The 25,861-nt window shown below is 39.2% G+C and overlaps 2 protein-coding genes across 2 annotated transcripts in view; one reads left to right on the top strand and one right to left on the bottom strand.

Annotated features, from left to right (window-relative positions):
* The first annotated feature begins 2,559 nt into the window (after positions 1-2,559).
* On the top strand, positions 2,560-4,336 carry LOC306865361 (zygote arrest protein 2.L-like). Its single transcript, XM_079409920.1, has 4 exons — positions 2,560-3,298; positions 3,772-3,864; positions 3,934-4,008; positions 4,073-4,336. Exons 1-4 carry the CDS (start codon positions 2,693-2,695, stop codon positions 4,214-4,216), a joined length of 918 nt encoding a protein of 305 aa, XP_079266046.1. The 5' UTR covers positions 2,560-2,692; the 3' UTR covers positions 4,217-4,336.
* Positions 4,337-4,956: 620 nt separating this feature from the next.
* The window catches only part of LOC306866161 (protein furry homolog), a 48,136-nt gene continuing 27,231 nt past the window's right edge, over positions 4,957-25,861 (bottom strand). Inside the window, exons 33-61 of the mRNA XM_079411226.1 lie at positions 25,692-25,838; positions 25,441-25,609; positions 25,019-25,109; positions 24,738-24,820; positions 23,478-23,628; positions 22,462-22,565; positions 20,375-20,560; positions 19,169-19,370; positions 18,511-18,632; positions 18,206-18,393; positions 17,962-18,056; positions 17,154-17,767; positions 16,506-16,603; positions 15,906-16,082; positions 15,655-15,795; positions 15,376-15,558; positions 14,199-14,363; positions 13,963-14,037; positions 13,544-13,711; positions 12,120-12,317; positions 11,786-11,932; positions 9,998-10,158; positions 9,700-9,910; positions 9,437-9,586; positions 9,218-9,316; positions 8,905-8,988; positions 7,425-7,535; positions 6,833-7,035; positions 4,957-6,345 (exon numbers count right to left, since the gene is read on the bottom strand). Of these exons, the coding sequence (XP_079267352.1) occupies positions 6,087-6,345; positions 6,833-7,035; positions 7,425-7,535; positions 8,905-8,988; positions 9,218-9,316; positions 9,437-9,586; positions 9,700-9,910; positions 9,998-10,158; positions 11,786-11,932; positions 12,120-12,317; positions 13,544-13,711; positions 13,963-14,037; positions 14,199-14,363; positions 15,376-15,558; positions 15,655-15,795; positions 15,906-16,082; positions 16,506-16,603; positions 17,154-17,767; positions 17,962-18,056; positions 18,206-18,393; positions 18,511-18,632; positions 19,169-19,370; positions 20,375-20,560; positions 22,462-22,565; positions 23,478-23,628; positions 24,738-24,820; positions 25,019-25,109; positions 25,441-25,609; positions 25,692-25,838 (4,782 nt within the window). The 3' untranslated portion in view covers positions 4,957-6,086. The remainder of the gene's footprint in view (positions 6,346-6,832; positions 7,036-7,424; positions 7,536-8,904; positions 8,989-9,217; positions 9,317-9,436; positions 9,587-9,699; positions 9,911-9,997; positions 10,159-11,785; positions 11,933-12,119; positions 12,318-13,543; positions 13,712-13,962; positions 14,038-14,198; positions 14,364-15,375; positions 15,559-15,654; positions 15,796-15,905; positions 16,083-16,505; positions 16,604-17,153; positions 17,768-17,961; positions 18,057-18,205; positions 18,394-18,510; positions 18,633-19,168; positions 19,371-20,374; positions 20,561-22,461; positions 22,566-23,477; positions 23,629-24,737; positions 24,821-25,018; positions 25,110-25,440; positions 25,610-25,691; positions 25,839-25,861) is intronic.

Here is a 25,861-nt window from a genome sequence, read left to right as displayed (position 1 = left end):
ATAATTATGTGTGTCATATATCAGACTGCATTTATGGAAATTTTCTCCATCTGGACGGCTAATGATAATGTGTACCTGCATGTCCTGAATGGATCCAGAAGGAAAAACTGCCACTGTGATATGTTAATGCCAATAATATGTTCCCTGGGATTGTTTTATTAGCTTTAAACCAGCCATTTGGCCTTCTGAAGGGGCCATGCTCATATTATGTGGGCTATTGGCCTGTCTGACTCAGACAAAACATCAATATTACAGTCACATTGACCGCCAATGTATATACTGTAATTCAATGAATAAAATAATTTATTACTTTGGCAGGAATTAAAAATATTGTTTTCTACAATCAGTTTATAGGAGCTATCTGCTGCTCTATGTAATCAAAAAACATTATTTTAAACGCCTAAATTTGACAAGATATTATTTTATAACACCTAAATATCACAAAATATTATTTTACAACACCTCTCCTACCTTGTGCCATCCAGACTAGGAAAAATCAATGGTGTGAGTCCTGTGCTTCCCTTCAAGGCTTGTTTGTCAGTCACCTGTTAAAGGTCAGTTTTGTGTGAATTTATGTTGGGCGGTGAAGCACAATATCACAGTGAATGGTAATATTGTGTCCCACTGACATAAACATTCTGAAAGGCTATAGCCAAAATTATTTTATTCCATATAGATGAATTATAAATAGAGATGGTTGAACAGAAAGAGAGAACAGAAGAGAAGAAAGAGGGCAAACAAATCCAAAGTGTGCTTTCAGCTGGAACAAAAACAACACACTCACTGAGCACTGAACTTACTTAAATATGGAGGAGTGATGCATATTTGTGTCTAAAACGTTTCAGGCATTCCTCTGTATGTGGAGGTGGTGGTAATTGGATCTTAAGTTGATCCAATGGGGCTGTTCCTAAAATTTAAAAGTTGCTTTGTCTGCTAAACAACTATTATTACCAACAGTGCTTGAGGACATCCCATTGTACAATACAGATAATAACATATTTCTCATACTATCTTTTAATTATAAAATTAAAAGGATAGACAAAGCAAAACAGGAAATGACCTCCTCATCATAAAAAGTAATGCAACCTAGATTGAACAGCTCAGTATAGTGAACCTAAAATGTAAGGCCTTTAGTAAACCTTTAGTTTAGTTCTCTCTGTTTGCCATTCATAAACTGCATAACAGAGGCAAAGAGGCTTTTAAAATCCAAGTTTTATTACTCTCCACTTACCTGAATGCCTAGCAACATACCGGACAAATTATTACTGCTATTCAAATCTCCACCAAGTAAAAGGGTCTGTAAAAGAAGAGACTATTCAGTAATCTGGTTTTGTCAATTAATATGCAATTAAAGGGTTAGTTCACCCCAAAATGAAAATTGTCATTAATTACTCACCCTCATGTCGTTCCAAACCCATAAGACAAATTAAGATATTTTTGATGAAATCGGAGAGCTATCTGAACCTCCATAGACAGCAACGCAACTGAAATGTTCCCAGGTCCAGAAACGTAGTAAATACATCGGTAAAATTGTCTATGTAACATCAGTCCATCAACTTCATTTTTATTGTACTTTTATTTTACAAATACTTGTATTTGTCACTCAACTCCTCGGTATCATGAATATTCAATGAGGTAAACTAAGGCAGTTTTGTTTCTTTTTAAACCGCATGCAAATGTAAATTCGGCTACGAGAATACTTTTTTTTTTGAGCAAAGAAAACAAAAATAACAATTAATGCGCGCACTTTTCCCCCGAACGTAAACAACGCTGATTACGTCAAAAACGTTCTTGGGTACTCTCTAAAATGGCAGAAGACATAACTCGGGGAGAAGAATGGTTGAGTAACTTGTTATTTTTGTTTTCTTTGCTCAAAAAATAAGTATTCACGTAGCGTCACAAAACTGAAGTTGAGCCACTGATGTCATATGGACTGGTTTACCGATGTATTTACTACGTTTCTGGACCTGGGAACATTTCAGTTGCGTTGCTGTCTATGGAGGTTCAGATAGCTCTCCGATTTCATCAAACATATCTTAATTTGTGTTCTGAAGATGAATGAAGGTCTTACGGGTTTGGAACGACATGAGGGTGAGTAATTAATGACAGAATTTTCATTTTGGGATGAACTATAGTTATAACCATTTGATCAAGATTTTAGGTTAAAATATAATATAATATCTTTAATGAAACAAAGAAAATGTAAGATTTCACTATTTTAATCACCTTATTTATTTATTAAAAATAAAATGCTTATACATACACATATTTTCATAGTATATTGATTTATATAATACAAGTTTTAATTAGTTTATAAATATTTACATTTATAATTCACCTTGTCCTTTGGTGTGATGAAAAAAAAACTTAAATATTCCATGATATCTTTATCTCTCAGTTAAGAACATTAGATTGATAATCTCTAAAATTCACTGTAAAATTGTTATTTTAAAAATACAATCAGGGTTGAGTTGTCATGTCAAATACTCGACAGCAGTTTCAACTGTAAAGCCAAATTTATATAAAAATGCAGAGAGATCGATCTTTACCTGCTAATGCGTCATATCCGCAATTGCTCCCTGAGCCACTTCAGCACGTGATCAATGCTAATTAGGTCGCGCCAATTAAGGCGTGTTCTCGGGAAGAAAATAAATATTCTGCCGTGCTTCTAGCTACTCATGATCACGCCACAATGGAGGAGTTTCTCATTACACCATACAACTTTGGAGGCAACCCTGGCTATTTCCCCTTTTATCCCGGCAACGGGAAATTTAAGCAACAGAACTGGAACAAAAAGGGAAACAGTTTTTATGTTGCGCCAGACGCCCCCGATTATTTCGACTTTTATAAGCGTGCGCAGTTAAAAGCAATATTATCTCAAGTGAACCCGAGCCTAACGCCGCGCCTCCGCAAGGCCAACACGAGAGAGTTTGGGGTGCAGGTCAACCCAAAGGTAGATGCCACCGTTCAATGCTCACTAGGGCACAAAACGCTGTTTTATCGCGGTGATAAATGGGACTCGCCGAGGACGCCGTCCATCAGCCCTCTGAAAGACACCCTGCCCAGCACACCTGTCAACTCCGTGCGCTTCTCCCGCCCCGTCGCCATCTACTCTCCTGTCTTCGACCGCAGGATTTTCTCCTTCTCCACGACTGCCGGTGAAAGTAAGGGTGATGAAGGGGATGAGAGCAAGGAGACGGACGACGACGACGACAAGTATAAACCGGATGAACCGACGCTCAACGAAACCCTACAGGGGAAGTCCGTGATTCAGCGAAATAAACGGTCAAACTTTCAGGTTTGTTGTGGGGAAATTACCATGGCAACCGTAACTTCCCACTAAATTAGTGGCACTTTCAAGTTAGCTATGAATCCTAGCTAGTCGGTTTCCCGGTCTTTTCACTTGGTTAGTTGCCGAATAAATGCAGACCTCATAAATATGCAAGTAACTGTTGACGCTCAATGCTGATTGGGTGAATACAACTCATGACGATTCTAGACTTGTCTATGCCCCTCCCCCCACTACCACCTTGAACCTTGCAAAAGTGAAGAAAATGTTGTGGATGGCTTTTTCGTTCATTTTTATTGTACTTTTATTCTTTGTATTTGTCACTCAACTCCTCGGTATCATGAATATTCAATGAGGTAAACTAAGGCAGTTTTGTTTCTTTTTAAACCGCATGCAAATGTAAATTCGGCAGAAACCATGTGTTGTGCGGTTTTCTTTTAATAAAGATAACGACAACTCTAACCATTTTATTTCTTGTTTAGTTTCTGGAGCAGAAATATGGATTTTATCACTGCAGTAAGTGCAATATTCGATGGGAAAGTGCGTTCGTGTGGTGCATCTCGGGAACCTCCAAGGTAAAATGTTTTTGACTTTTCAAGCTTCTAATCTTAAGACTTAAACCTAATCAAATGGCATTTCCACAGGTGTACTTCAAGCAGAACTGCAGGAAGTGCCAGGCGGGACTGAATCCGTATAGGGTGGAGTCCATTCAGTGCCAGGTAATGAGTCCTCAAACTGTATTTGAAGCTGTTGGTAAAACTTGACCATGTTCTGTTTCACCAGGTTTGCTGCAAGGCTCGCTGCTGCTGTGAACGGAAGCAGAGACACATTGACACGCGCCGTCCTCACCGCCAGGATCTGTGCGGCCGCTGCAAGGGCAAAGGCCTTTCCTGTGACACCATCTACAGTTTCAAGTACATAGTCTGATTGTTCAGGTCTATAATTGTTTTAGAATTGCATTGGTGGCTCAAGCGACATCTCTGGTGGGATGTATTGTATTTTTGTATTCAATATATAAATTTATAAACCAATAAAGTATTGCAGCATAATACCAGTGTCCGTGTGAGTATTTCTTCTTTGTAATGGGGTAGTTTGAGAAATGAAGTCACTTATTCCTATTTTTATCTTTTTATAAAGGGTGTTTTGTGACGCATTTCTAGCTAAACCGTTTTGGTTCCAAAGTGACTTCCACTGTATCCTCTGACCAGTCATTTGGAGCTGACGCTCTTTGGATTTTTTTTTTTTTTTTTTTTTTTTTTTCGTTTTCTCCCGAAATGACATCTTTTGTGTTCCGCAAGAGAAGTGCCCACTGGTTTGTTTTCTTGTTTTTCCTCTTAAAGCCAATGTTGTAGTTCACTTATTTCAATCCAAACCTATATAATCTTCTGCAGACAGAAGACATTTTTCCTCCATGCAATTAAAATCAACCGAATCCAAAACCACACTTGTCGACAAACGCAGATCTTCAAGTATCTTTGCTGATCATATATTGCTCAAGATCATGTGTACATGAATAAAACTCTGAATAAGTTTCACGGCTCTTTTGCATAAAAACAAATGTTTTTTTTTTTTTTTTTTGTTGCTATAACTTGCATCCAGTGCAAAATCACTCTTTTTCTTGAACTCTGCAGATGCCAGAATAACTGAAACGACAAACTGGAGAATCTCAACAAGAAGCACAATTTACTTCACAAAAGCTTTAAGTATTTACACCGTGAGGGGAAAAAAAAAAAGACAATTTTCCCAAAGAGGCTTTACAATGTGCAATCTCTCTAGGCATGCACTAGTGACACACTAATCTCCACGTGATGCCTGCCTTTTTGACTTTATACAAATAACATTTTAATAAAATACAACTTTTAATAAATACAATAATGCATGCTTGGCAACTGACGAAGAACAATTTTCAACACTGAAAATTTACCCTAAATGTGAGCCTGTGTACGGTGGAGCGCAGGACGTTGATTGAAACGCAGCCAAACAATCTCATATCAGCACTTGAAGTAGAGTCAGCTTCAGCAGTAGTAGCTTATCAGTTGTAAGAACAAATCGCTAAATGTCAGCGTGTCTCTGTGTGCAGATGCGGAGGCTGATATTTAGCAGTACGCCAGTGATGGACAGGTTCACAAAGACAAGCTCTCCGCTTTAAACAGTTACAGGTATTGTGGCGATGACCGAAGACATACAGTATCCTGTGTCGTTCCATCTTCAGTTTTGCAGCATGTCCTGATCGCTTTTAAAGACATTCTCGAACAGTTACAGTAGAAAGGCATCCGTTTCAATGATCCATCATTGCACATTCCCCACGTTAACAAACAAACCAAGTGGTAGTTCTCACTTGGGTGCTTCCTTTCCAAAAATGCAGCATTGCATTCAGTAGCAAACAGGATTTTTTTCTTCTCATGGTTCACAACATGAAAATGTCAACATAGTGCAATAATTAAAAAATGTGTTTGAGTGGCTCATTCCAAGGAATCTCGCAGGAGCAGCTCCGTTTCTCCATTATTACTGCACATTTGAGGACCTGAGAACACGCTCACTCTCAGGACCTCCTTCCTATTCAGTACAGCCAAGGATGCTCGTGCAAGTTTCCCTAAGAAGGGCATAAGTTTATGAGTTACACCCTCAAAAGGGTGGCAGCACTCCCAAACGTCACACTGGATCTGACCTGGAGCGGGTGGCAGGAGGGGAGGGTCGTGGGATGAGGGCTGGCACAGGAGAGATTGGGTGACTATGGAGGAATCCAGTGGTGGGGCGGTCCAGGCCAGGACTGGTCTGGGGTGCTGCAGGCTTCCTGTCAGAGACTCACGCCGGACACGCTGGAGTCTAGGAGGCTGGATGAGATCACCTGGTACCCCTGAGCGCGGCGGATCATGTCCCGGATCTCTCCGTTGAGCTCCATGATCTTTGTGCAGACCTCTGACATATCCTTGTTTGAGCCAACCAGGGCAAAAGTGCCAGTTTGGCCCAGAGTTTGGTGGCGGAAGTAGACATTGAGGAGAGTCTGGATCTCATCCTCTGAGCTGCCACCGAAAATGTCATTTGGCCACATTCGTCTAAAAAGTAGAATAACGTTTAGTAAATTTCAATACCAGTACAATTCCATGCTTCTCAGTATCAAGTTCAACACCACAACGAAAAATAATATGCTGTTAAACACACCAGTGTTACTGGTTAAAATAATTGAAAACATTAACTTAATTAAAAATAAAAACTAAATTCATTTTAAAAATAAATAAATATAACTAAATAGATTTCCACTACTAATAACTACAATACAATTTAAATGGCCACAAGTTAATTTTAGTTTCTGATACATGGTAACAATAAAAAAATAACTAGCAATTAGCAATTAAAAAAAAAATAATGTTAACATTTTTAAATAGTTGTACATTAACAGTCTAAAACAAATAGCAACAATACTAAAAATAAAATAAATGAAGAGTGAACAAAAACTAAACTTACAAAACATTGATAATATGTAAAAATCTATACTACACAATAAATAGAGTTCTGTCTCCCTCTAGTGGTGTGATATCTCACCTGCACTCTTGAGTGTAGCGGATGGCCATAGAGAACTCGCTGTTGTTCAGGCACTCCAGGATGGCCTGTACAGCTGCTTCTGAGCTGGGGAAGATGCACTGGGAGCCGTGCCTTTGCCCGTCCTCTTGATCGCCAGCTAATGAGGCTTCCGCTAGCCGCAGACAATTCTTCAAATCGCTCAGTTCACGAGACATGTTCCACAGCTACAGATTGAAAGCACACGATCAGAACTGAGTGTTTTCAATGAACAAAATTCAACCAGCTAGTGACTAATTTTATAGTCAGCCAAAGAAATTTATTTTCAAAGTCTAAATTTTCAAAGATGCACTACATATTTTCTTAGGTTTAGCTAGATGATACGGCATTGGTATTGCACATCTTTCAGCACAGACGCAGAACAAGTGTCTATAGTTACTGTTCTAACTGTAGAAATGTCCAAACTGTCACCAAAATTCACAATGTTTGTTTAGACCTCTTTCAGGCTAATTTAAATAATGCTCACATTACAAAATATTAGAATCAATTCTAATTCTGATTAAATAAAGCAAAAAGAGATCAAGTGTATCAGCGGGGTAATGGGTGTACTGTGTACCTCTGGCACAGAGCTGATGGTGTTTACTTGTCCGATGAGTTTACAGTAGGACTGAAACATCAGAAGGAGCTGGAAGTGAAGTTTGTACAGTCGCTGACACAACTCCAATTGCTGTGGATGATACAGATTCATTAGTCACATGACATAATATAGGAATCATACATAATCACAGCCACTAAGATTAAATACACAACTCTAATATCCATCAATGAATATGCCTATATGCATTAAACAATAAAAATAAATCTCAGTATTTAACTTTTACTTCTGTAGTCTTAAGACCATTTACATGATTTTAAAAGTGTGTTTATTCAGCATAAGTTTGTGTAAGATCATGCAAGTAAAGACGCTCGCTTGCAGGTAAGCTGAACTGAATCTATAAAGCTGCAAGCACAGATCACTCGCTCTAACTGATGAATAAGAGAACAGTTTTTAGTTTTAAACTTACAGCCAGAGTTTCCATTTGCTGTAGAGCATGTCATAAAACAGGAAAGAGTTGAAGAAGGGAGAAACAGACACCATTAATAACCAGCATGCAATTCGTGAGACTGTGCCACTATGCTCAGAAATCCCATCCACATAATTAGAGGATTAGTGCCAGTCGCATTCAATCCCAAACCAGAACCCAAGCCATATAAATCATGCAGAAGATGATAAGGAGGTGCACAGCGTGACAAGAAGAAGAGGAGTGAGGAAATATTACATTAAATATTGCTTTGATAGATACACTACCGTTCAAATGGTTGGGGTCAGCAGGAAATGAATAATTCTATTCAGCAAGGATGCATTAAATTGTTCAAAAGTGACAGTAAAAACAAGTTTGAAAGGATTTTTATTTTAAATAAATGCTTTCCGTTTGAACTTTTGTATTCATCAAAAATCTTTGGAAAAAATTATTGCCATTTTCTAAAATTGTATTCCTTTAAAGAAATTTGTACTGACATTAATATACAGTACATTGACATATATCAGTATATAAAATAAAATATTAAGCAGCACAACTGTTTTCAACATTGATAATAATAAATATTTCTTGAGCATCAAATCAGCATATTAGAGTGATTTCTGAAGAATCATTTGACACTGAGTACGGGAGAACTGGCTGCTAAAAATTTGTCTTTGCCATCACAGGAATAAACAGCATTAAAAAAAATAAAAAAAATAAATAAATAAAATAAAATAATAATATATACTGTATATATATATAAAATAAAAAAAAAAAAAATTGCAATAATATTTCACAATATTACTGTTTTTGATCAAATAAATGCAGCCTTGTTGAGCATAAGACACTTCTTTCAAAAATATTAAAAAATCTTACCAACCCCAAACTTTTGAATGTAGTGTATATGACCCATTAAATAACATAATAGGTACAGATTTAACAGGAACTATTGTGTACGTATTATGAGTGTTCATTCATGTAAACAGAGGCAAGATGGAAGAGCTAATTTTTAAGGGCATATGTAGCTATTTTCACCTTCTCCTCAGAGTCTCCAGGCTGACAGGTGATCACACCATCATCAGGATACCTTGGAAATGTGGCCTTACAGTTCTGCAACCACTGTTGAAAGAGGAGAGCAGATGATACGAGCATGATACCTCTTTCAGTGCAAGATGATTGAATGTTTTGCCTCTTTTACTCTCCATCCTGTGAGTCTGATCACTTAAAGACATATTGGCACACCTCTATTAAGTCTCATGATTGGAGGTCTTACTTAATTCTGTAGCAGCTCTATATAGCAGCTTCCACTGCTTCTGTATGAGAAGCTTAGCAGGCTAGAATGACTTACTGAGACGACAGCTTCCTCCCGGGTGTTATATGTGTCCAGATACTCCTGCAGCTCAAGAACACTGAACTTCATCTTCTCTAGAAGCCCATGTGAAACAATCTACAAGAGAACAGACAAAACTTAGCATAAAAATTCTTTCTGACTGCTTGTTTATAACTATTATTTAGGTTAGGTCCCTGAGGCATGACTTTATGTAATCAACTTTGAATATCCACTTACTGTTTCTGCGTCTACATACAGCGTGGGACAGTCTGAGCATAAGGCCAACATCTCAGATGACTGCACAAATTTTGACCCAATTCCCCTCAGGCCATCTCCAAGGTAACTGGCAGTATCGCTGGTCAGGGAGCAGAACTTATTCTGGATGTTCTGTAGAGAAAAATACATTTTAACAACGCTAAAACCTACTTTTGGACTTCTAAATAGCTAATATGAATGTCAATTGTCAAACAGGACTGTGTACATATAAAGGGTGACTTTACCTGAAACATTGTGGAGAAGATGTGGAAGGTGTAGACAGCACAAGACCCATCCGTATCGCACAACAGCTGGTTAATGTGACTCTGCCAGGCTTCTTCGGCATCGTCACACACCGTGGGCTGAAATGCTGCCAGGATGGCAGAGAAAAAGGGGGAGGGTGGAGGAGGAAAGCCCAGCTCATCCAGATCATCTCGGTCCTCCCCAAAATGGTAGCTATTGAAACCGGAAGAAAGGTGGTTACCCTTCAATAACCATGCCAGTTAACAGTCTAATGATATAAAACTGTACCGATATGTTCACCTGGGCAGGGAGTTTGGGTTCTGGTTGATTACAGCTCGGTTTTGTTCTGCAGGAAGGTCCAGATTAGTGCTAGAGCCACAGTCAAACCTCACTGGCAGCTCATTCGCACCGAATGGCAAGTCGTCCTCTTGGACATTTGACTCCTCGTCTTCTGGTAAAACCTGTGAAGATAAGATCACTGGTGAGCTTCTTTCCTGTGAATGTGTTTGTTCTTATTGTTGCAGACTCCATCCTAGAGGTCAACTCAAAAGATGAGAAATTCTTTACAGTAAAAGAGTTAAACGGGTCATATGATTCTTTTTCAAAGATCATTATTTTGTGTATTTGGTGTAACAGAATATGTTAACATGTTTTACTGTTCAAAAAACACATTATTTTTCAAATACTGTACATTATTGTAAGTCCTCTATGCCCCGCCTCTCTCAAACGCTTCGATTTCTACAAAGCCCCTCCTTCCTACAAGCGCAGTCTGCTCTAATTGGCCAGCTGACACAGTGTATTGTGATTGGCCGAACACCACAAGCCGCATCGGAAATGTAACGCCCCTTTCCATAATCGTTTTTTTTGTGAAAAGTGGGGACATCCCATAGGCGTAATGGTTGTTATACTGTACAAACTGTATGTGCTATTGCCCTACACCTAAACTTAGCCCTCACAGGAGACTGTGCATTTCTACTTTTCCCCCCAAAAAACTCACTCTGTGTGATTTATAAGCGTTTTGAAAAGTGGGGACATGGGTCAATGTCCTGAAAAGTCACCTTCACCTTGTAATACCTGTGTAAATTTATGTCCTCATTTGTCATAAAAACGCGCACACACACACATTTACACACACACACACACGACGCGCAAAATTCTGCATTTAAACAGTCAATCGTAAATACTTAAACGAATAACAAAACATACAGTAGCTGATTCAGAAGCGCCAGATTGTCATAGCAAAGTCAGAATTACCTCCTCCCCTAGGTTCACGAAACGGTCGTTCATAAAATGTGCTGCTGTTCTGTTGTAAGTAATCTTAATGATCCTAAATGCATCTTTCAGAAGGCCATATAAAGTGCTTTTGCTTTCACCTACAAACACACAGCGTCTCCCTGACATAGCTTCATCAACACTACTGTGGTTACTGAAACCATGCCTTCTTTCTTTGCGTGAACATTTGGGCTGCATTATGCAAACACTTCCACATCTTGACGCCAAGATGTGGGGGCGTGTTTGAACGAGCCATTTTAGGGGGGCGTGGCACAGTCTTAACTTTGATAAAGAATATCTCTTTGGTTTTGAGACTTTAGTCTTTGTAAATTCAGGGATCTTATCTATGCACAATCAGCTTGTATCACTCCAAAGAGAAAGGAAAACTTGAAATCGCATCATATGACCCCTTTAAGAGAGGCAAGAGGAGAGAGTCAAGTGGTCTTCAGTGTTGTTAGAAGTGACACGATGACTTTACCAACTGGCGATTGGCTCTTTTATTGAGAAGGCAGGACATATTGCGCATTATATTTTCTCCCATTCATAAGTAATAGGAGTGCAATGTATTTGTATATCTACAGTCTTTGTTCAATATACACTCATTATAAGACATTAATGCAAAAATAGTTTATTAATATTCAATATTGTGTGACCCTAACTCAATATGAGGTGTCACATTAGCAAATCTAAATTAGTCACAAACATGCCAGTAATAGTTTTAAACTACATGATGAAGTAGATCTAGGTTCTATGTTTGGTTATATTTGCACCCTTGCAGAATAAGTTTTAATGAGCTTAATGTAATTTTAAACGTACGGGCGGCATGATGTGGTCATCTGGTAGTGATGTTCCCAAGCAAGGTGTAGCAGCATTAAGAGAATTTGGGTCAGCTGATGTAGTGTCGTAGGAAGTGGACAGAGAGTCTGTATGATTGGTGTCCTCTGAGGGGGAGAGGTTCATGGTCTGAAATCATAAAATGCCCAGTTTTAGAAAACTACTATCAAACTAAAACAGATAGAACAGGTAGGTAGGTAGTTTGGCAGACAGATAGATAGATAGATAGATAGATAGATAGATAGATAGATAGATAGATAGATAGATAGATAGATAGATAGATAGATAGATAGATAGATAGATAGATAGCACATACTAGTTGAGAATGGGAGAGGCTTTGGCTAGTGGAATTGGACTCTTCCTCAGAGGAGTCATCAGAGTCATGTTGGGGGTCGTGTAGGCCAATGCAGGGGGTGATGTCGGAGTGCTGGCTCTCCTCCAGGAGCTCAGTCAGATCTGTGCTGTCCAGAGACCGCCGGCGCACTCCCCAGTTAAAGTTATCCATACTCTCACCCTATTAAAACAAACACACACTGATTTAACAGCTGCATACTGTAGCATGAGTTGGGTGTAAACTATTCTGGCCTCTTCGGCCCAAGGAAGTAGACATAACACACTTCTAATAAATCATGCAAAAATTAACAACACATGCAAACTTATAGTAAATACAATAGACCAAATATCTGAAAATGTTTCTGACTTTGAAAAAAAAAAAAAGAAGTAAATTCCTAACATCTTTTGTAGGCTAGGTTTGTAGGCTAGGAGAAGCATAGCAAAACACAACACAACACAAAAAGAACGCTGCTAGGTCCTAGACCTGACAATAGTATTTAAAACAATCTGAATTGAATTCTAATAGTTATCTAACTGAAGTAGCAAGGAATGATTTACTGTGAAACAAAAATGTTGCAATGAGATGCTGCTAACATGCAGTTCTGCAGTATGTAATATGACATCCATATATTAAACATAAAAAACCACTAATCTCTTAAGCCACAGCAGCCTATGGCAGATGACAGCCTACATGAATGACACAGGTATGGAAACATGATCTCAGCCATCCTCTGTCACATACTAACACAGCTGTTCTTACCTGCAGCTCCTACGGCAGCACAGGAGAGAAAGAGAGAGAGAGTGTTAGCCACACAGTGAGAAAGACCAGAGTAAAAGCAACGGGCACATTAGTCAGGCAGTCTCTGATCGGCTAAAGTATTATCTCATTATCCAGAGAGATCATAAATGAAATAACTGAAAGAATAAGGAAAGAAAGGAAGCTGAAAGACAAAGGGTTTTTGTTAGTAGGGACTGTAATTTTTTATTTAATTCTATGATTCTAGCTTCAGTTCTGATTGCACTTAACAATTTGATTAAAAAAATATAGTGGAACCAAACTGATTTACATGACATCCAATTACATTAACCAAAATATTTTTTAAAGGAAAAGGAAGGAATCAGTTCTTAGTTTGCAAATGTATTTGTTAGAGACATAAAGCCTACAGAGATAGTCAAGTATTTAGAAATCAACATTTTAACAGTTCTTCAGTAGTATATATAAGAAAGTTCAAAAGAACAGCATATATTTGAAATAGAAATCCTTATAAATGTTGTGACTGTCACTTTTGATCATGTTAACACATCCATGCTGAATAGAAGTATCAATTTCTTTATTGAATGAAACAGATTTGTAATGTAAAAATTCCAGATGTGTGTGAGACAAAAACGATCAGATTTTGTACTCGCCTCTCCATCTTCCAGCTCTACATCCAGGAAGTCAAAGTCCCTGAAGACTCTGAACTGCTGCTCTGATGTTGTATCATCCAGGGTGTCCTCCCGGGTCCCATCCTCAGAGGACACCTGACTGGGCTGATGCTCCATGAGGTCCAGATCTCCACAGGATGAGAAGATCACCTGAGGCAAACAAACATGACAGTGGAGTCAGCATGGAGTCTGGGTATGCAAAGAAAGCATCATGCAACGGTGCAGTTACTAAGATGCCTTGTAAGACTTAGACTTGTTCTTTATTTCTTATGGCATTAGATGCACAATAATTAGGGCTTTTATTAAAATAAAATAATCACAGAATCAATCTATTATCCCTGCAGTCTATGAGACCAAAGCAATAAGTGTCATATAAAGCAACAGTGACAGTAAGGACGTACAGATGGGTTCTTGGTGAGGCCAACTTCCTGTCCGCAGAGTGATAGAACATTCACTAGCTTCTCTCTTGTTCGCTTCTGTTAAACAAAAGGAAAATGCCAGTTGAAAAAGCAGACTCTGATTTAATGTAATCAGGAACAAAGAGGAAGCTAAAAGACCGTTTAAAGCAGCTCGAGAATGAAATTAAGTTATCCTCTTTTGTACCTTGACTAATATGACAGCATGAAATGTTTGTCACCTGTGATGATTGTGGTCGTTTCCAGCTGACTGGCACCAGGACGGTGTTTGAATTGGACCCTGAAGAGGTAGAGGACGTGCTACGGGTCACTCCGATCGCTCGGGCTTTCCCATCTCTCCCTCCTGATCCCTGCAGGTCATCATATCTGCGGCCAATAACCGGCGTCTGGACACAAACACATACATGCACACAATACACATGTAACTAATTTAAAAACAAACAGATTTTACTATATAGACTGAACATAGACACGAAACCCCCTACACAAACATAAGCACTCCAGTACAACAACAGGCTCTGAGCAGTTTGTAGACACTCACACTCACACTACCCATGAGTCACAGCCTTCCTGTAGATAAACAAGCATGTGTGGAAAAACAGCCTAATTGCTGAACTCCTTATCATTGTGCACATGCTACATCTGGACAGGATATCAGTACTTTCATCAGGGTGGACCAGAGGCAAGGACTCAATTCTAGGAACTGAGGGTTTCCTGTAGTAGTGCATGCAGCCACAAGAGGGCAATCATACATAAAGTTAACGGCAAGGTTGTCTTTGTTATACCTGGAGAAAGCAACACTTCTGGTGGTTCCTGCACCAGCTGAATGCAAATGGATATATTTCTACAGTTACTATTAGCTTCCGATTAACCTAAGATTGTTTTAGGTTTTACATTCATTAACTTATTCAGTGTCAAACATCGCACAAAAAGTAGTCACTTTTTCTTTACTTGCTCTATAAGAACATCACATCCTCTTGTTTATTAGCTTGCAGTTGAAACCCTCAGAGAGGCAGGATCTCAACCACACTTTATTCAGAGCGGTTATTAATCACAAATGCAGTCAAAACACATCTACGCAAACTTCCGTTGACTATTATCCCCATTTCTCCATCTGAAAGTGAGCTGAGAGTGACTTCCCTTTGGTCTAAAATGTACCAAAAACAAAGGAAAAGAGGCAGCGCCCTTCATGGGATCTGATAACCAATGCATGTTCAAAAACAACAACACAGCCACACCTGAAGAGGGGAATGAGTCAGAGAACCTGTGTTGTATAATCTAACTGAAAACTGATATTTTCAAAAGCATTAACATTGTTTTTGCCTACAGCAAAGAAAAAAAAAGCACGCATGTGAACAATTGAACAACAAAATGTATTGTGTGCACTCTGTAAAGTACCTCAGATATGTCAAAATGGAATTCCATTGTCTTTCCTGGCAGGGCTTTAGATGAGCCATCCCACATCATACGGCTAACCTCCAGGTGGGCTAAATCACCATGGGTGTAGGACGGCAGGGATAGGCTGGCAGAGCGGGAAACAACCAGCTTCAAAATGTTCAGAGCTTCCTTCCAGTGAACCGTCTAGAGGACACATACATTGGTATGAAAAATGAGACTGAAATTCTTACAAATGACTAGATTAATCCTAAATCAAGTGGTTCAACAGAAGGATCTCACCTGTACAAATTTCTCGATGGTCTTTAGCACCTCTACATTGAAAGGTTTGACCTGAATTCCTGCCAAATCCATGTGGCTCAGCAGACTGTAGATGATCTGCAGTAGGGGCTGTTGCATGCTGGGTAATCCTTTATCTAGCAACTATGAAGAGAGCTGGTATTAAAAGGGTGCTCTTCACATATAATATCAGCTGCAGCATATCTATCATTTTGTAGCTTATATTTGGACATTTAAGCATCAGGACAGCTCACCTCAGCCATATATGTCACCAGACTGAGTGTGATGTCTGAAAAGGCCTCATGCAGGTAGCGGCAGACCACATTAACCCACGAGAAGGGGTCTCTGGTGTAAGAACGAGTCTTATATAGAGTCATTACATGAGCTAGGTGAGAAAGTTTAGTGTTCTTGTCTTTCTCCACCAGACACACCTATAAAACACACCAGAAACAGTCATAAATTACATATTGTAGGTATTTAAACATTTGAGTGCTCATTAGATAATTTTATACTTATATGGTGTAATACTAATTATTTATTGTGGTCAGTTGTGTCACTATATACAGTTAGATATGTGTGCTACTACTGATCTGTGCTTTGTGATTTAAATAAGGCTGCAGTAATATGGACACTAGCTGAGATTTTATTGTAAATACTTAGTATGCATGATGTGAGTCAGCTGTCTTGTTAAATGCCTAATAAGTCTAGAAAAAAACACTTCTGACATTGGATATAATGCAGGATTAGTTGCTGAGAACGAGTCAAGTTTGTCTTCACATTCAGATGTAAATGTCAATGAAGTGCTGAGCGTGTTTCGTAATAGGAGAGTTTAGAGAAAAGGAGGCGGGGCAGACCTGTGCGATCCGCTCAGCGCTTTCTTTACAAAACTGCGTAGGGCTACAGAAGTGCTGCACCAAGTGAGGCAGCAGACAAAGCACGTTCAGAGGAAAACCTGAGCAGGCAGAGAATAAAACATGAAAAGAAGTGAAAAGAAAGCAGCTAAATATCACAGACATTTCAAAGTAAAACAATGTAAAAGCATATCAGGTTGAGCAGCCTTTACTCTTATAGATGAGAGTAAAGACACATTTGAACAACAAGATTTTAAAACAAAAGTAAGCTTGGATTTTAGGATTTGGTTTAGTGTAATAAAATAGTGTTTCAACATCTTGTTTTCTGTTGACGGGACACTAGAATCAACTCTTCAGTCTTGCTTCAGTATGCAAATAGCTACAGGCAAGTAGACCAGTCGGTTGGTTTACAACAAAAAAGACAACTTAAAGCAACAAAGAAACCATTAACATAAAAAAAGCTTACAGACACAAAAGCTACCAACAAAACATGACAAGCCTACTTTAAACACACAGTTTATAAACTGACAAAGTCTAAAAAGGGACAGGAGTAGAAAGCAAGTACTGTTTTTGTCACTGGTTTTGAGTTGTTTAGTCATATTAGACCTATGGGAACAGGTTTTAAAATTGTGCCTCAACCATTCTACCCACCTATAGCCTGCGATGTGTCCACTACTGGCACTCGTGAAACAGGTGTAAGCTGACAGAACAGCTGAAGCGTAAGATCATTTGTGGCCGGAGAAGTGAATCCCTTCAGGAGCAGCTGCTGCAGCCCGGAAAAGCCACTCCACCTCAGCTGGGCCTGGAGCTTCTCTAGTCTCTCCCTGTTCTCCTGCAGATCCAACGGAACCCGTGCCAGCAGTTTGTGAACCAGCCTCAATGACATCTGGTATTCGAATTCAAAGTCCGACTCCATGAGCGACACAGCCACCCAGAAGATGGTGGCTAGCAGGTTGGCGGGGTGACTGGAGTGGGAGGGGTCGGTGATGACACTTGTGTCGGCACGGGTAGAGTTGGAGGATGTACTGCGGGCCGATCGGGCGAGACCCTGTTGGGTACAGGCTTGGATGCGGTCCAGCGTGGCGCTGCGAGGAGGGTTGGAGGATGAGTTTTCCCCACTTTCGCCAAACTTCTTGGGGACGGAGTAACTCCGCTGGTGCCTGTTCCGCTCGTTAGTGCCGCCCTCTTGGTGCAGGTTCAGCTGCCCTGTGCTCTTACGGTTTGGGTTGAGCTTCCCGCTTACCAGGAAGTCTGGAGAGGAATCTCTGTACATGGAAGAGACATTGCAGATATGTTAAGCAAAACAAATGAATAATTTAATACTTTTTTCCATCCTGTTATATTGTTATCAATAATACCATTCAAAAGTTTTGGAACAGTAGTGTACTGTGGCTATAAAACATTTTAGGTTGAAATGGTAGGAAAACATAATATATAGGCTACAACATGCAATTCTCACCTCGTCAAAGCTGCCATAAGTTCACTGTTGTTCAGACATTCAGCTAAATTATCTACAACAGACTCCAGAGTGAGTAAAATCTCCATTACGTAACCCTGGAAGGCAAAAAGATAAAAATTATAGCAATAAGATTGAAACTAAGAATTATTTGACCACCAAATGCATTTAACCAATCGAACTGAAGTAATCCAGAGAGCTAATTACAGCGTTTATTGCATGGATGTTTATTAATACTCATGCACACCTGTACTTCATCCCCATGTTCTCCCACAACCTCCACTAGCCGTGAGAGCAGGTCGGACACAGCATGGGCAGAGAGGGGTTGTCTCAGGGCACGGAAGATCTGGAACGAGCGACCGGCATAATGGCGGGAGGAGCTGCAGAGGGCCGTCTGCAACGCAACGTCGCTCAGCTGATGCTCTAGATGGAAATCTGACACATGACACTTATCAGTCGCTTATCAAACAACCACTGTTTCGATATAATGTATAGGGGATATTTCATTCTGTAAACACGACGCATAAATGCACTAAAATGTTTGGCAATTACCTGATTTGGACTCCTTGAACACAGAAACCACATGCCGCAGGAAGTTGGTGAGCTGCTCGGTACTCTTAGAGTTGGGGTTCTTTGGCGTGATGTCTTCATGGCACCAAAGCGGTCCGAAAGCCCTGAGTAAGGACAGGACAGTACTCCATGCACTGTACCACCACCACCACCACCAAAATCACAAATACATGAACTACTGCTCACTAAATGCCTGATTTAATGACTCTGGGAAATGCCCAGTAGTTTTGCCGGGGAAAAAATTGAAAAAATATGTTTCGAGAAAATATGTTTTATCAAAATTGCCTATGTGAATTTCAAATGTGAAACAAATAAAATACATTTAAAATAAATTAATAATTTTAAAAAATTACTAATTTAAGTAATTAAAATATTAAAAGAATAAATGGAATAATTTATTTAGAATTTTATTTAAAAATACAAAATATTTTGATCTTTGGCCACTAGGGAATGTGTGAGCTTATGAATATTTGATAGCTGATGCACCATCCATTTTGTCTTGTCATCCTGATAATCGTATTTTCTGATAATCAGATTAGTGTCTTATGTGCCTGAAAAAAGACTCGCAATTTGAGTTTCAATCTATTTTCGTCCACATATGTCGAAACAACTACTAAAAATTTGTATCTTTGCCACACACCTTGTGGTGAGGAACTCAATGAGCTTGTTGGTTTTCTCATCCGATTCAGTGGAGGACTCATCCAGCTCCTCCAGGTCAGCTGTGATTTGTGGCAGGTTTCCGATGCTTCCTCCCAGGCTCACACTAGAGGAGGTGGAGGACGAGCTTAGTCCGGAATCTGCCACTGGTGAAGCCTGCCACTCCCGCAGAAAGTCGAACCCCCCTGTTCAGACGAGAGTATGGTTTAGTTACACAGTGCATGCAGGTTATAAAACAGAACATAAATCTGTAAACACAAACATTTTTCTTTTCTTATTATTTTGTCTGCGGCCTTGTTTAAAAATAAGGCTTTTCTCCATTTCAAATTCACCAGTAGTCTTCTCTGCATGTCTGTACGATTAAATTAGGAGACAAAACATCTAAAAAATGTGATTTGTATTCCAAGCTTTAATTGTCAGCAGTGACTTTTCACACGTGTGTCTATTCAGGTATCAGTAAACAAGGAAACAGAAACATCAGTGACATTCAGAATAAAAGGTTAAATGCCAGAAAAACCAAAAGCCAGTCATAATGCAAACTAGGACTTGGCAGGGTGTCTGGCCTAATTACCTTGGTCTCTTCTATAGTGAAAGAGACAAACAGCAGCCAAAAATACTTTGAATTCTGTGCCAGATAGTTAAATCCTCACCCTTGGGCTTTAGCTTCATAATAGTTACCTACTTCCTCATTTGTAAATTTAAGCTGTGTTGAAAATGTAGGTGAATCTTATACTCACACTGTCTGCTCTTTGCTGCAGGTGATGTGACAAAATGAGATCAGATGAGTTTAATGCAAAGTCTCTGTTTTCTTTTTTGTGCATTTATCTTGCTGTGCAATTTGTCATGACTGTAATGTTCTTGTACAGTTGTTGTACTTAAAACAAGGAATTGTGGGTAAAGACCGTACCCAGAGGAAATTTTTATAGGTTGCTCTCCATATACCACAATTGATTTGAGTGTTCACTTTGTCTTAGATGTTTTTCCTGCAGACTTTAGTATCTTGGCATATCTGAGCACAATTTGAAACTTTACTGTGATTTTGGGTCTTATGGGAAATAAAACAAAACTTCTAGCAAGAAATTGGAATTCTTTTTGTGCAATGTTATAAATAAACAGTCTATGTTTATTTCTGTCAGTTGTTGGTGTCTTTTTGTGTCATATTGGATCCTGGGTAGAGAACAGATTGTACCTGTGTAGAGGTATTCGGGCTGGTAGCTGGATTTAACAGTGAGGGTCTTGTTGTCGCCGACTTCTCTGGTTAGTAACAGGACAGAGGCGATGACCTGGAAGTTGTTGTTGCAGGAGAGGGCGATGAGGAGATGCAGGAGTAACCTCTTGCTGTGCTCAAATACCTCTGGCCGGTAATGATCCAAACCTGGGAGGACAGAGATGCAGGACAGGTAAATGAACTCAACTGATTTGAGCTGAATAGAAAAGAAGACAACGAAGTGGAACCTGAACTAAATTACTTTCAAAGGGTGTTCCACTGTTGAACAGTTGCATAAAACGGATAATACATCATGCAGAATACATTCCAAGGAGAAGCACAGAACATAAAATAGGGCTCTGTGTAACAATGCATACTTGTAATAGAGTGCAAGTGTTCATCGCATTTTTTGCAAACGTTTAAACTGTACAAATTTTCAGACTTGCCATGAGCACAGAAATTATATATTGTGATTTGTGATTTGAAGTTCATTAAATATGATGCTCAATTGAGCCTTCGCAAAGACCTGCCCCCCTTAGTTACTGTTACTACATCCAACAAGCCATGCTGCTCTCACACAACAGATCATGTTCCCACGCAGTGAAAAAAACATCACGGAGCAAAGAGGAAACTGACAAGAGCAGGTTACTTCTGGTTTGAAACAAATTTCCAGCAGGCACACAACGTCATAAGATGTTGATATTTGGTTAAATTTCGGTGTCGACGTCGGGTGACCAAAATTCAATATCAATTCTACGTCAAATTGACAATGTTAATTTGATGTTCAATACCGATGTCAGACGTTGATATTTGTTGTTTTTAGGTTGTGTAACCAAAATCCAACATTAAGTCAATGTCAAATTGGCATCAAATATTGACGTCAACCTGGTTTTCATTCTCAACCAAAATGCAACATCTGTTCGACGTCATGTCCAAAGTCAACCTGATGTTATTTTGACATCCTGTGCCTGCTGGGAAAGTCTCAGCTTTCAAATTTTGTCATTTCTTAAGAAATTCAAACAATATATACCATTTTGTGGCTCTTTAATGTGTCGTGACAGATCGCTGTAGCGCCTCAGTTCAAGCGGCACGTGAACAGATCATCTCTGCCTCTTTACTAGTTATAGCACGAAATAAACATGAATGAACATCAGAAGGTATCGTTTCAACCACGCAAAAATGTCAATACACCATTTTTCAAGTTCACAACATGGATATGCTCTCCTGACTGTTTTTTTTGTTGGACAAATATGGCAGATTATTCATCACGATTGGTCAGCTCGCCTGTCAAACAAACTCCCTGCAAAGGGTGAATTCCTGATCAAGAACTACACTAACCACAGCCCTACAGAGAATTCCACTGATGGAGTTATCATTTCCATAGGAACAAAAGAATCATAACAAAGCAACTGCCCTCTCCCACAATGCATCTAAAAATATCTGAATACTATAAATCAATATTTAATGTTGTTTTCATATTATTTATTAAATACAAGTTTCAAATATTTTTCACTTCAAATCAAAGTTTGTAGTGTTGCGATCCATTACTGAGCTTACAAATCTTTTTTAAGTAAAAAACAAAGGGCATTGAAGAAGTGAACAGTCACTGTTGTGCTCTATGTTTTTGGCTGAAAACCAAAATATCACAGGTGTGCCTCTAGTCAAAAGACATAAAGAGAAACACGTTGTAGGCAGGAGGTGCTGACGACATCAAGAGTCTGAGAGAGATAAGCTATGAGTAGATGGCATTTCACCAGCCCCCTCTTTCGTTCCTTCTCCCCCTTGTTTTCCATCACAGACATTTTTCAAATTTTTGGCATTGTTGTGCTGTGTTATTTAGACAGGTTGCTGGGGTGAATTAAGGTGGAGAATGCGGGCACTATATACTGTAGGCCAGACCAAAGATGTGAGTGTGTACTCACAGAGAGACATCCAAACATAAACGCTCTCATATCTTTTAGCTAAAAAAAATGTACAGTCTAGAACAGGGGGTTCTCCACATTTTAATGACACTGAAAAAAGTGAGATAAAAAGATGAGGTGAGAAAGAGAAAGTAAAAGAGTGCTTACCTAGGAAGAGAGCATGAAGAAGCAGCGGCAGATGTAGCGCCCAGTCTTCTCTGACGCTGTGGTCCACCACCATCTCCGTCATGAAGATCACAGCTATGTTACACCTGCCGGCATAAACATGCAACAACAATAGTGTTACATACTTAACCTGATTGTTGCAGCATTCACTGAAAGATGTACATATATAATAAGATACTGAACTGTGGCCTAGTCCTCATGTGGATGATGCAATTTCGAATCTGGCTTGCAACATTTCACAATCTTGATTGCATCCCTTCTGTTCATTATTTCCCATCCTCTCTTTGCTATTTTATCTATCAAAATGGCAAAAAGGACTAAAATGAAGGCATACAGGGTCAAGCCCAGCTGTGACTGTGAATCACCTAATTAAATTCAAGATCCATTAAATTACCGACTGGTACAGACAGATGGCTCTTCATTTGGCTTGCGCATATCCAGACAGAAAACAAAGAAGGAAGTTTATTTTTAGCAGGTATTCCTGTTATGCAATTCTGCTCATATTTTTTGATGTATATCCAACTGTTCAGGTGTCAGCGTGAGTCTGCACAGATCTGATTAACTTGACAGATAGTTTATAAAAATCCCAAATATGTTGTTGCACCACCCTTTGATGCATGTCTGGCCGCCTGTACCTCCCTCCTGAAAAATCATTGAACCTTCAGAAGGATGCTGGTAAGAACTTTTGTCACGGTAACGGAAAAACAGTTTCTTTCTTGTAGACAAAACAGAGTTGTGGGCAACTGCTGTAAAATGCTAGAGCAAACTAACACAAGTGGGTTTTATGGGATTGGCTTAATAAAATCCATTCACTGCACATGAACAAAAGCAACTCTGTAAGGATGAGTTTATGGTGTAAATCCATGTATGTCTGTGTAAATGTTTTGAGAGTTGGAAGGTTGGACATTTAAGACCTTTCATAAATCTTCGTTCTCATTCAGTCTGACTTCATTAAAATGCAAAGCAATTCAAAAGCAGAAGGAAGGCTTGGGTGGTACCTGTGAAGGGGTCCCCGTGGGGTGACGGTCTCGGGCAGGTAGTCCACCAGCGGGGCCCAACAGCCTCCGTTCACAGGCATGGGAAGAGGCTGAGGTCGGTTACTCTCCAATACACTGATCAACCAGGCAGCATACGGAGGCAGAGGGTCATCTGTTAACACACACAATAGGAGTCAAAACTCAGCTGGGCATTACAGTAAAACAGTTACCAGGACACCAACGTGAACAGGGTAACCAAAATACCATACCAAATACCATAATTGAATAAATTGCCATTAAATATTGACTTCAGAAAGTAGAAATAGACCAGAGTGATACAAGAGATGTGAAACGGGCACAGTTATGTAGGACACGATGGTAAAAAATACACAGAATTATATGACTGACCAATCACAATCAATTCCAGAAAGCTTTATAATTAGAAACATTCTGAAATGTGTCTATAGTGTTACATACAATTTAACATCAAATCAGTCGAATCATATGAATTTGAATGTCTATAACCAAACTAAATCAGGAAATATAAAAAAAAAGTCTTGAAATGTCTACTATCATAAAATATTATATTTTATTTTATCTTTATATTAATCTACAAAATTAATAATTCTAAATAATCATTTAAAAATGATTGCATTAAAAATTAACAATAAATTAATACATTTTAATTCATTACTAATTTAAATTAAAGAGGAATTTCAGTCTGTCACTTCATATAATCTGGTGTGATGAGTCGATTCAGAGTGCATCATGCAATTAATTTATCATTCATCTCCATTAGAGCTGCCATCTTGCCACTTGTCCATCAGCTGTTATGACAGGTATGTAGGCAGGACAAAAGCTGGCAGCTCCCACACCCAAAACTCACAAATACGCATGCACAACAAGTTGACACGCACATGCATGAGAGAATACACAGACAAAGGCATGCGTCCTGACCTTGATTTCAGTACCGAATTCCTTAATACGGAGACGCAATGCTCTAGTGAGCATGTATTATTGGTATATACAGTATGCACCAAATGGTAAGTCACATGTACAATTGTCAGCTGTTAGAAATTTAAAGCTGTAAAACAATGATGTAAATGTATCTTAAATCATATGTGTCAGTGTGTGTCAGCTGTGAACCACCTGTTGCTCTGTTCTTGTAATCTGGTGGATTACTGACTGTAACCTATAAAGTCTGGAGTTGCACACATGGCTCTGTGAACTGTAAAGTTGTCCATAACTACATCCATAATACAGATCAGATGAAGAACTTACTCTTCTCCTCATCGTAAGAACCTCCTGAGCTGTTGCTGTAGCGTGATTCCAGGCGGTTATGAGCCCGGGCTGCGTTGCTCAACCTGAGAAAATGTGGGCACAAAATTGACTTAACGTATTAATTGGCTGTTTAGTAGCTGCCTACTTAGACAGTATATATATGTGGTGGATGAGAATTTACAGCCCATGTGTGGTGGAGAATTTAGTGTATAAGAAAAAAAAAAAATCTGCCTCTTTCTCCATTTTTTTAAGGAAATCAAAGTTACATAAAAAATATGTACCTCTCTTCATTCTCTCTGACGATCTTTGCTTCATCTGTATCTTGGAAGTTTTCTTGCCCGGCCACTACTGTATTGCTGCTAGATGTTGTGCCTTTGCAAACAAACAAAAAACAGAATATTTAACAACTATTAGGTCAGAACCAAACATTGGGTTATGAAATTCAAAGCATTCAATACAGCACAACCCAGGGTTCTGCAATGGGATGGACGAAAGCCATAGAACTGTCTCTGCTCAGTTGAGCTAGTACTACATTTATAAGCGTCTATATGTTAATTTGAATACTGAATTATGTATTAATTGAATACTACTTAGAATCATTTACAGATTATAGATCTTCACTTCTGAAAAACTTACAATTATTAAGAAATACATTTGTTCTGACACTGCATTGAAAATAAAAAAGCTGATAAACCCCCCCCACCTGAGGCCACAACAGAGGTCTTGTTGCTGGCAACAAAGCGGTAAAACGGTGGATTGTCACAGTGTAGGACCACTGGGTTTACGGGGTCTGTCTGCTGAAGCTCAAAGAGCAGCTCCTCCATGGTCTGAATGGTGTTGTTCCGACACAGATATATCACCACTTTCTTAATCTAAAAACAGTTTGAAACAAATTTAGTCCATTATAAAGTTCTAATAAAATTAAAAGAGTGTCCATATGTGTGTTTTCCTTACATAAGGCAGCAGTGTAGTGTCACTGCTGACTCCACACAAGCTTATGAGGAACTGCAGCGTTATTCTCAGGTTGTTACTCCACTTGTCATTGGCCACAAGAGCATTCCAGGCATTCTCCATCTCAGGACCTGGGACTTCATCTCCATACTGATGGAAAACCAACAAAAATT

Source organism: Barbus barbus (genome assembly GCF_936440315.1).
Source record: "Barbus barbus genome assembly, chromosome: 47".
Lineage (NCBI taxonomy): Eukaryota > Metazoa > Chordata > Actinopteri > Cypriniformes > Cyprinidae > Barbus > Barbus barbus.
This window is presented reverse-complemented; position numbering and strand designations above follow the sequence as displayed.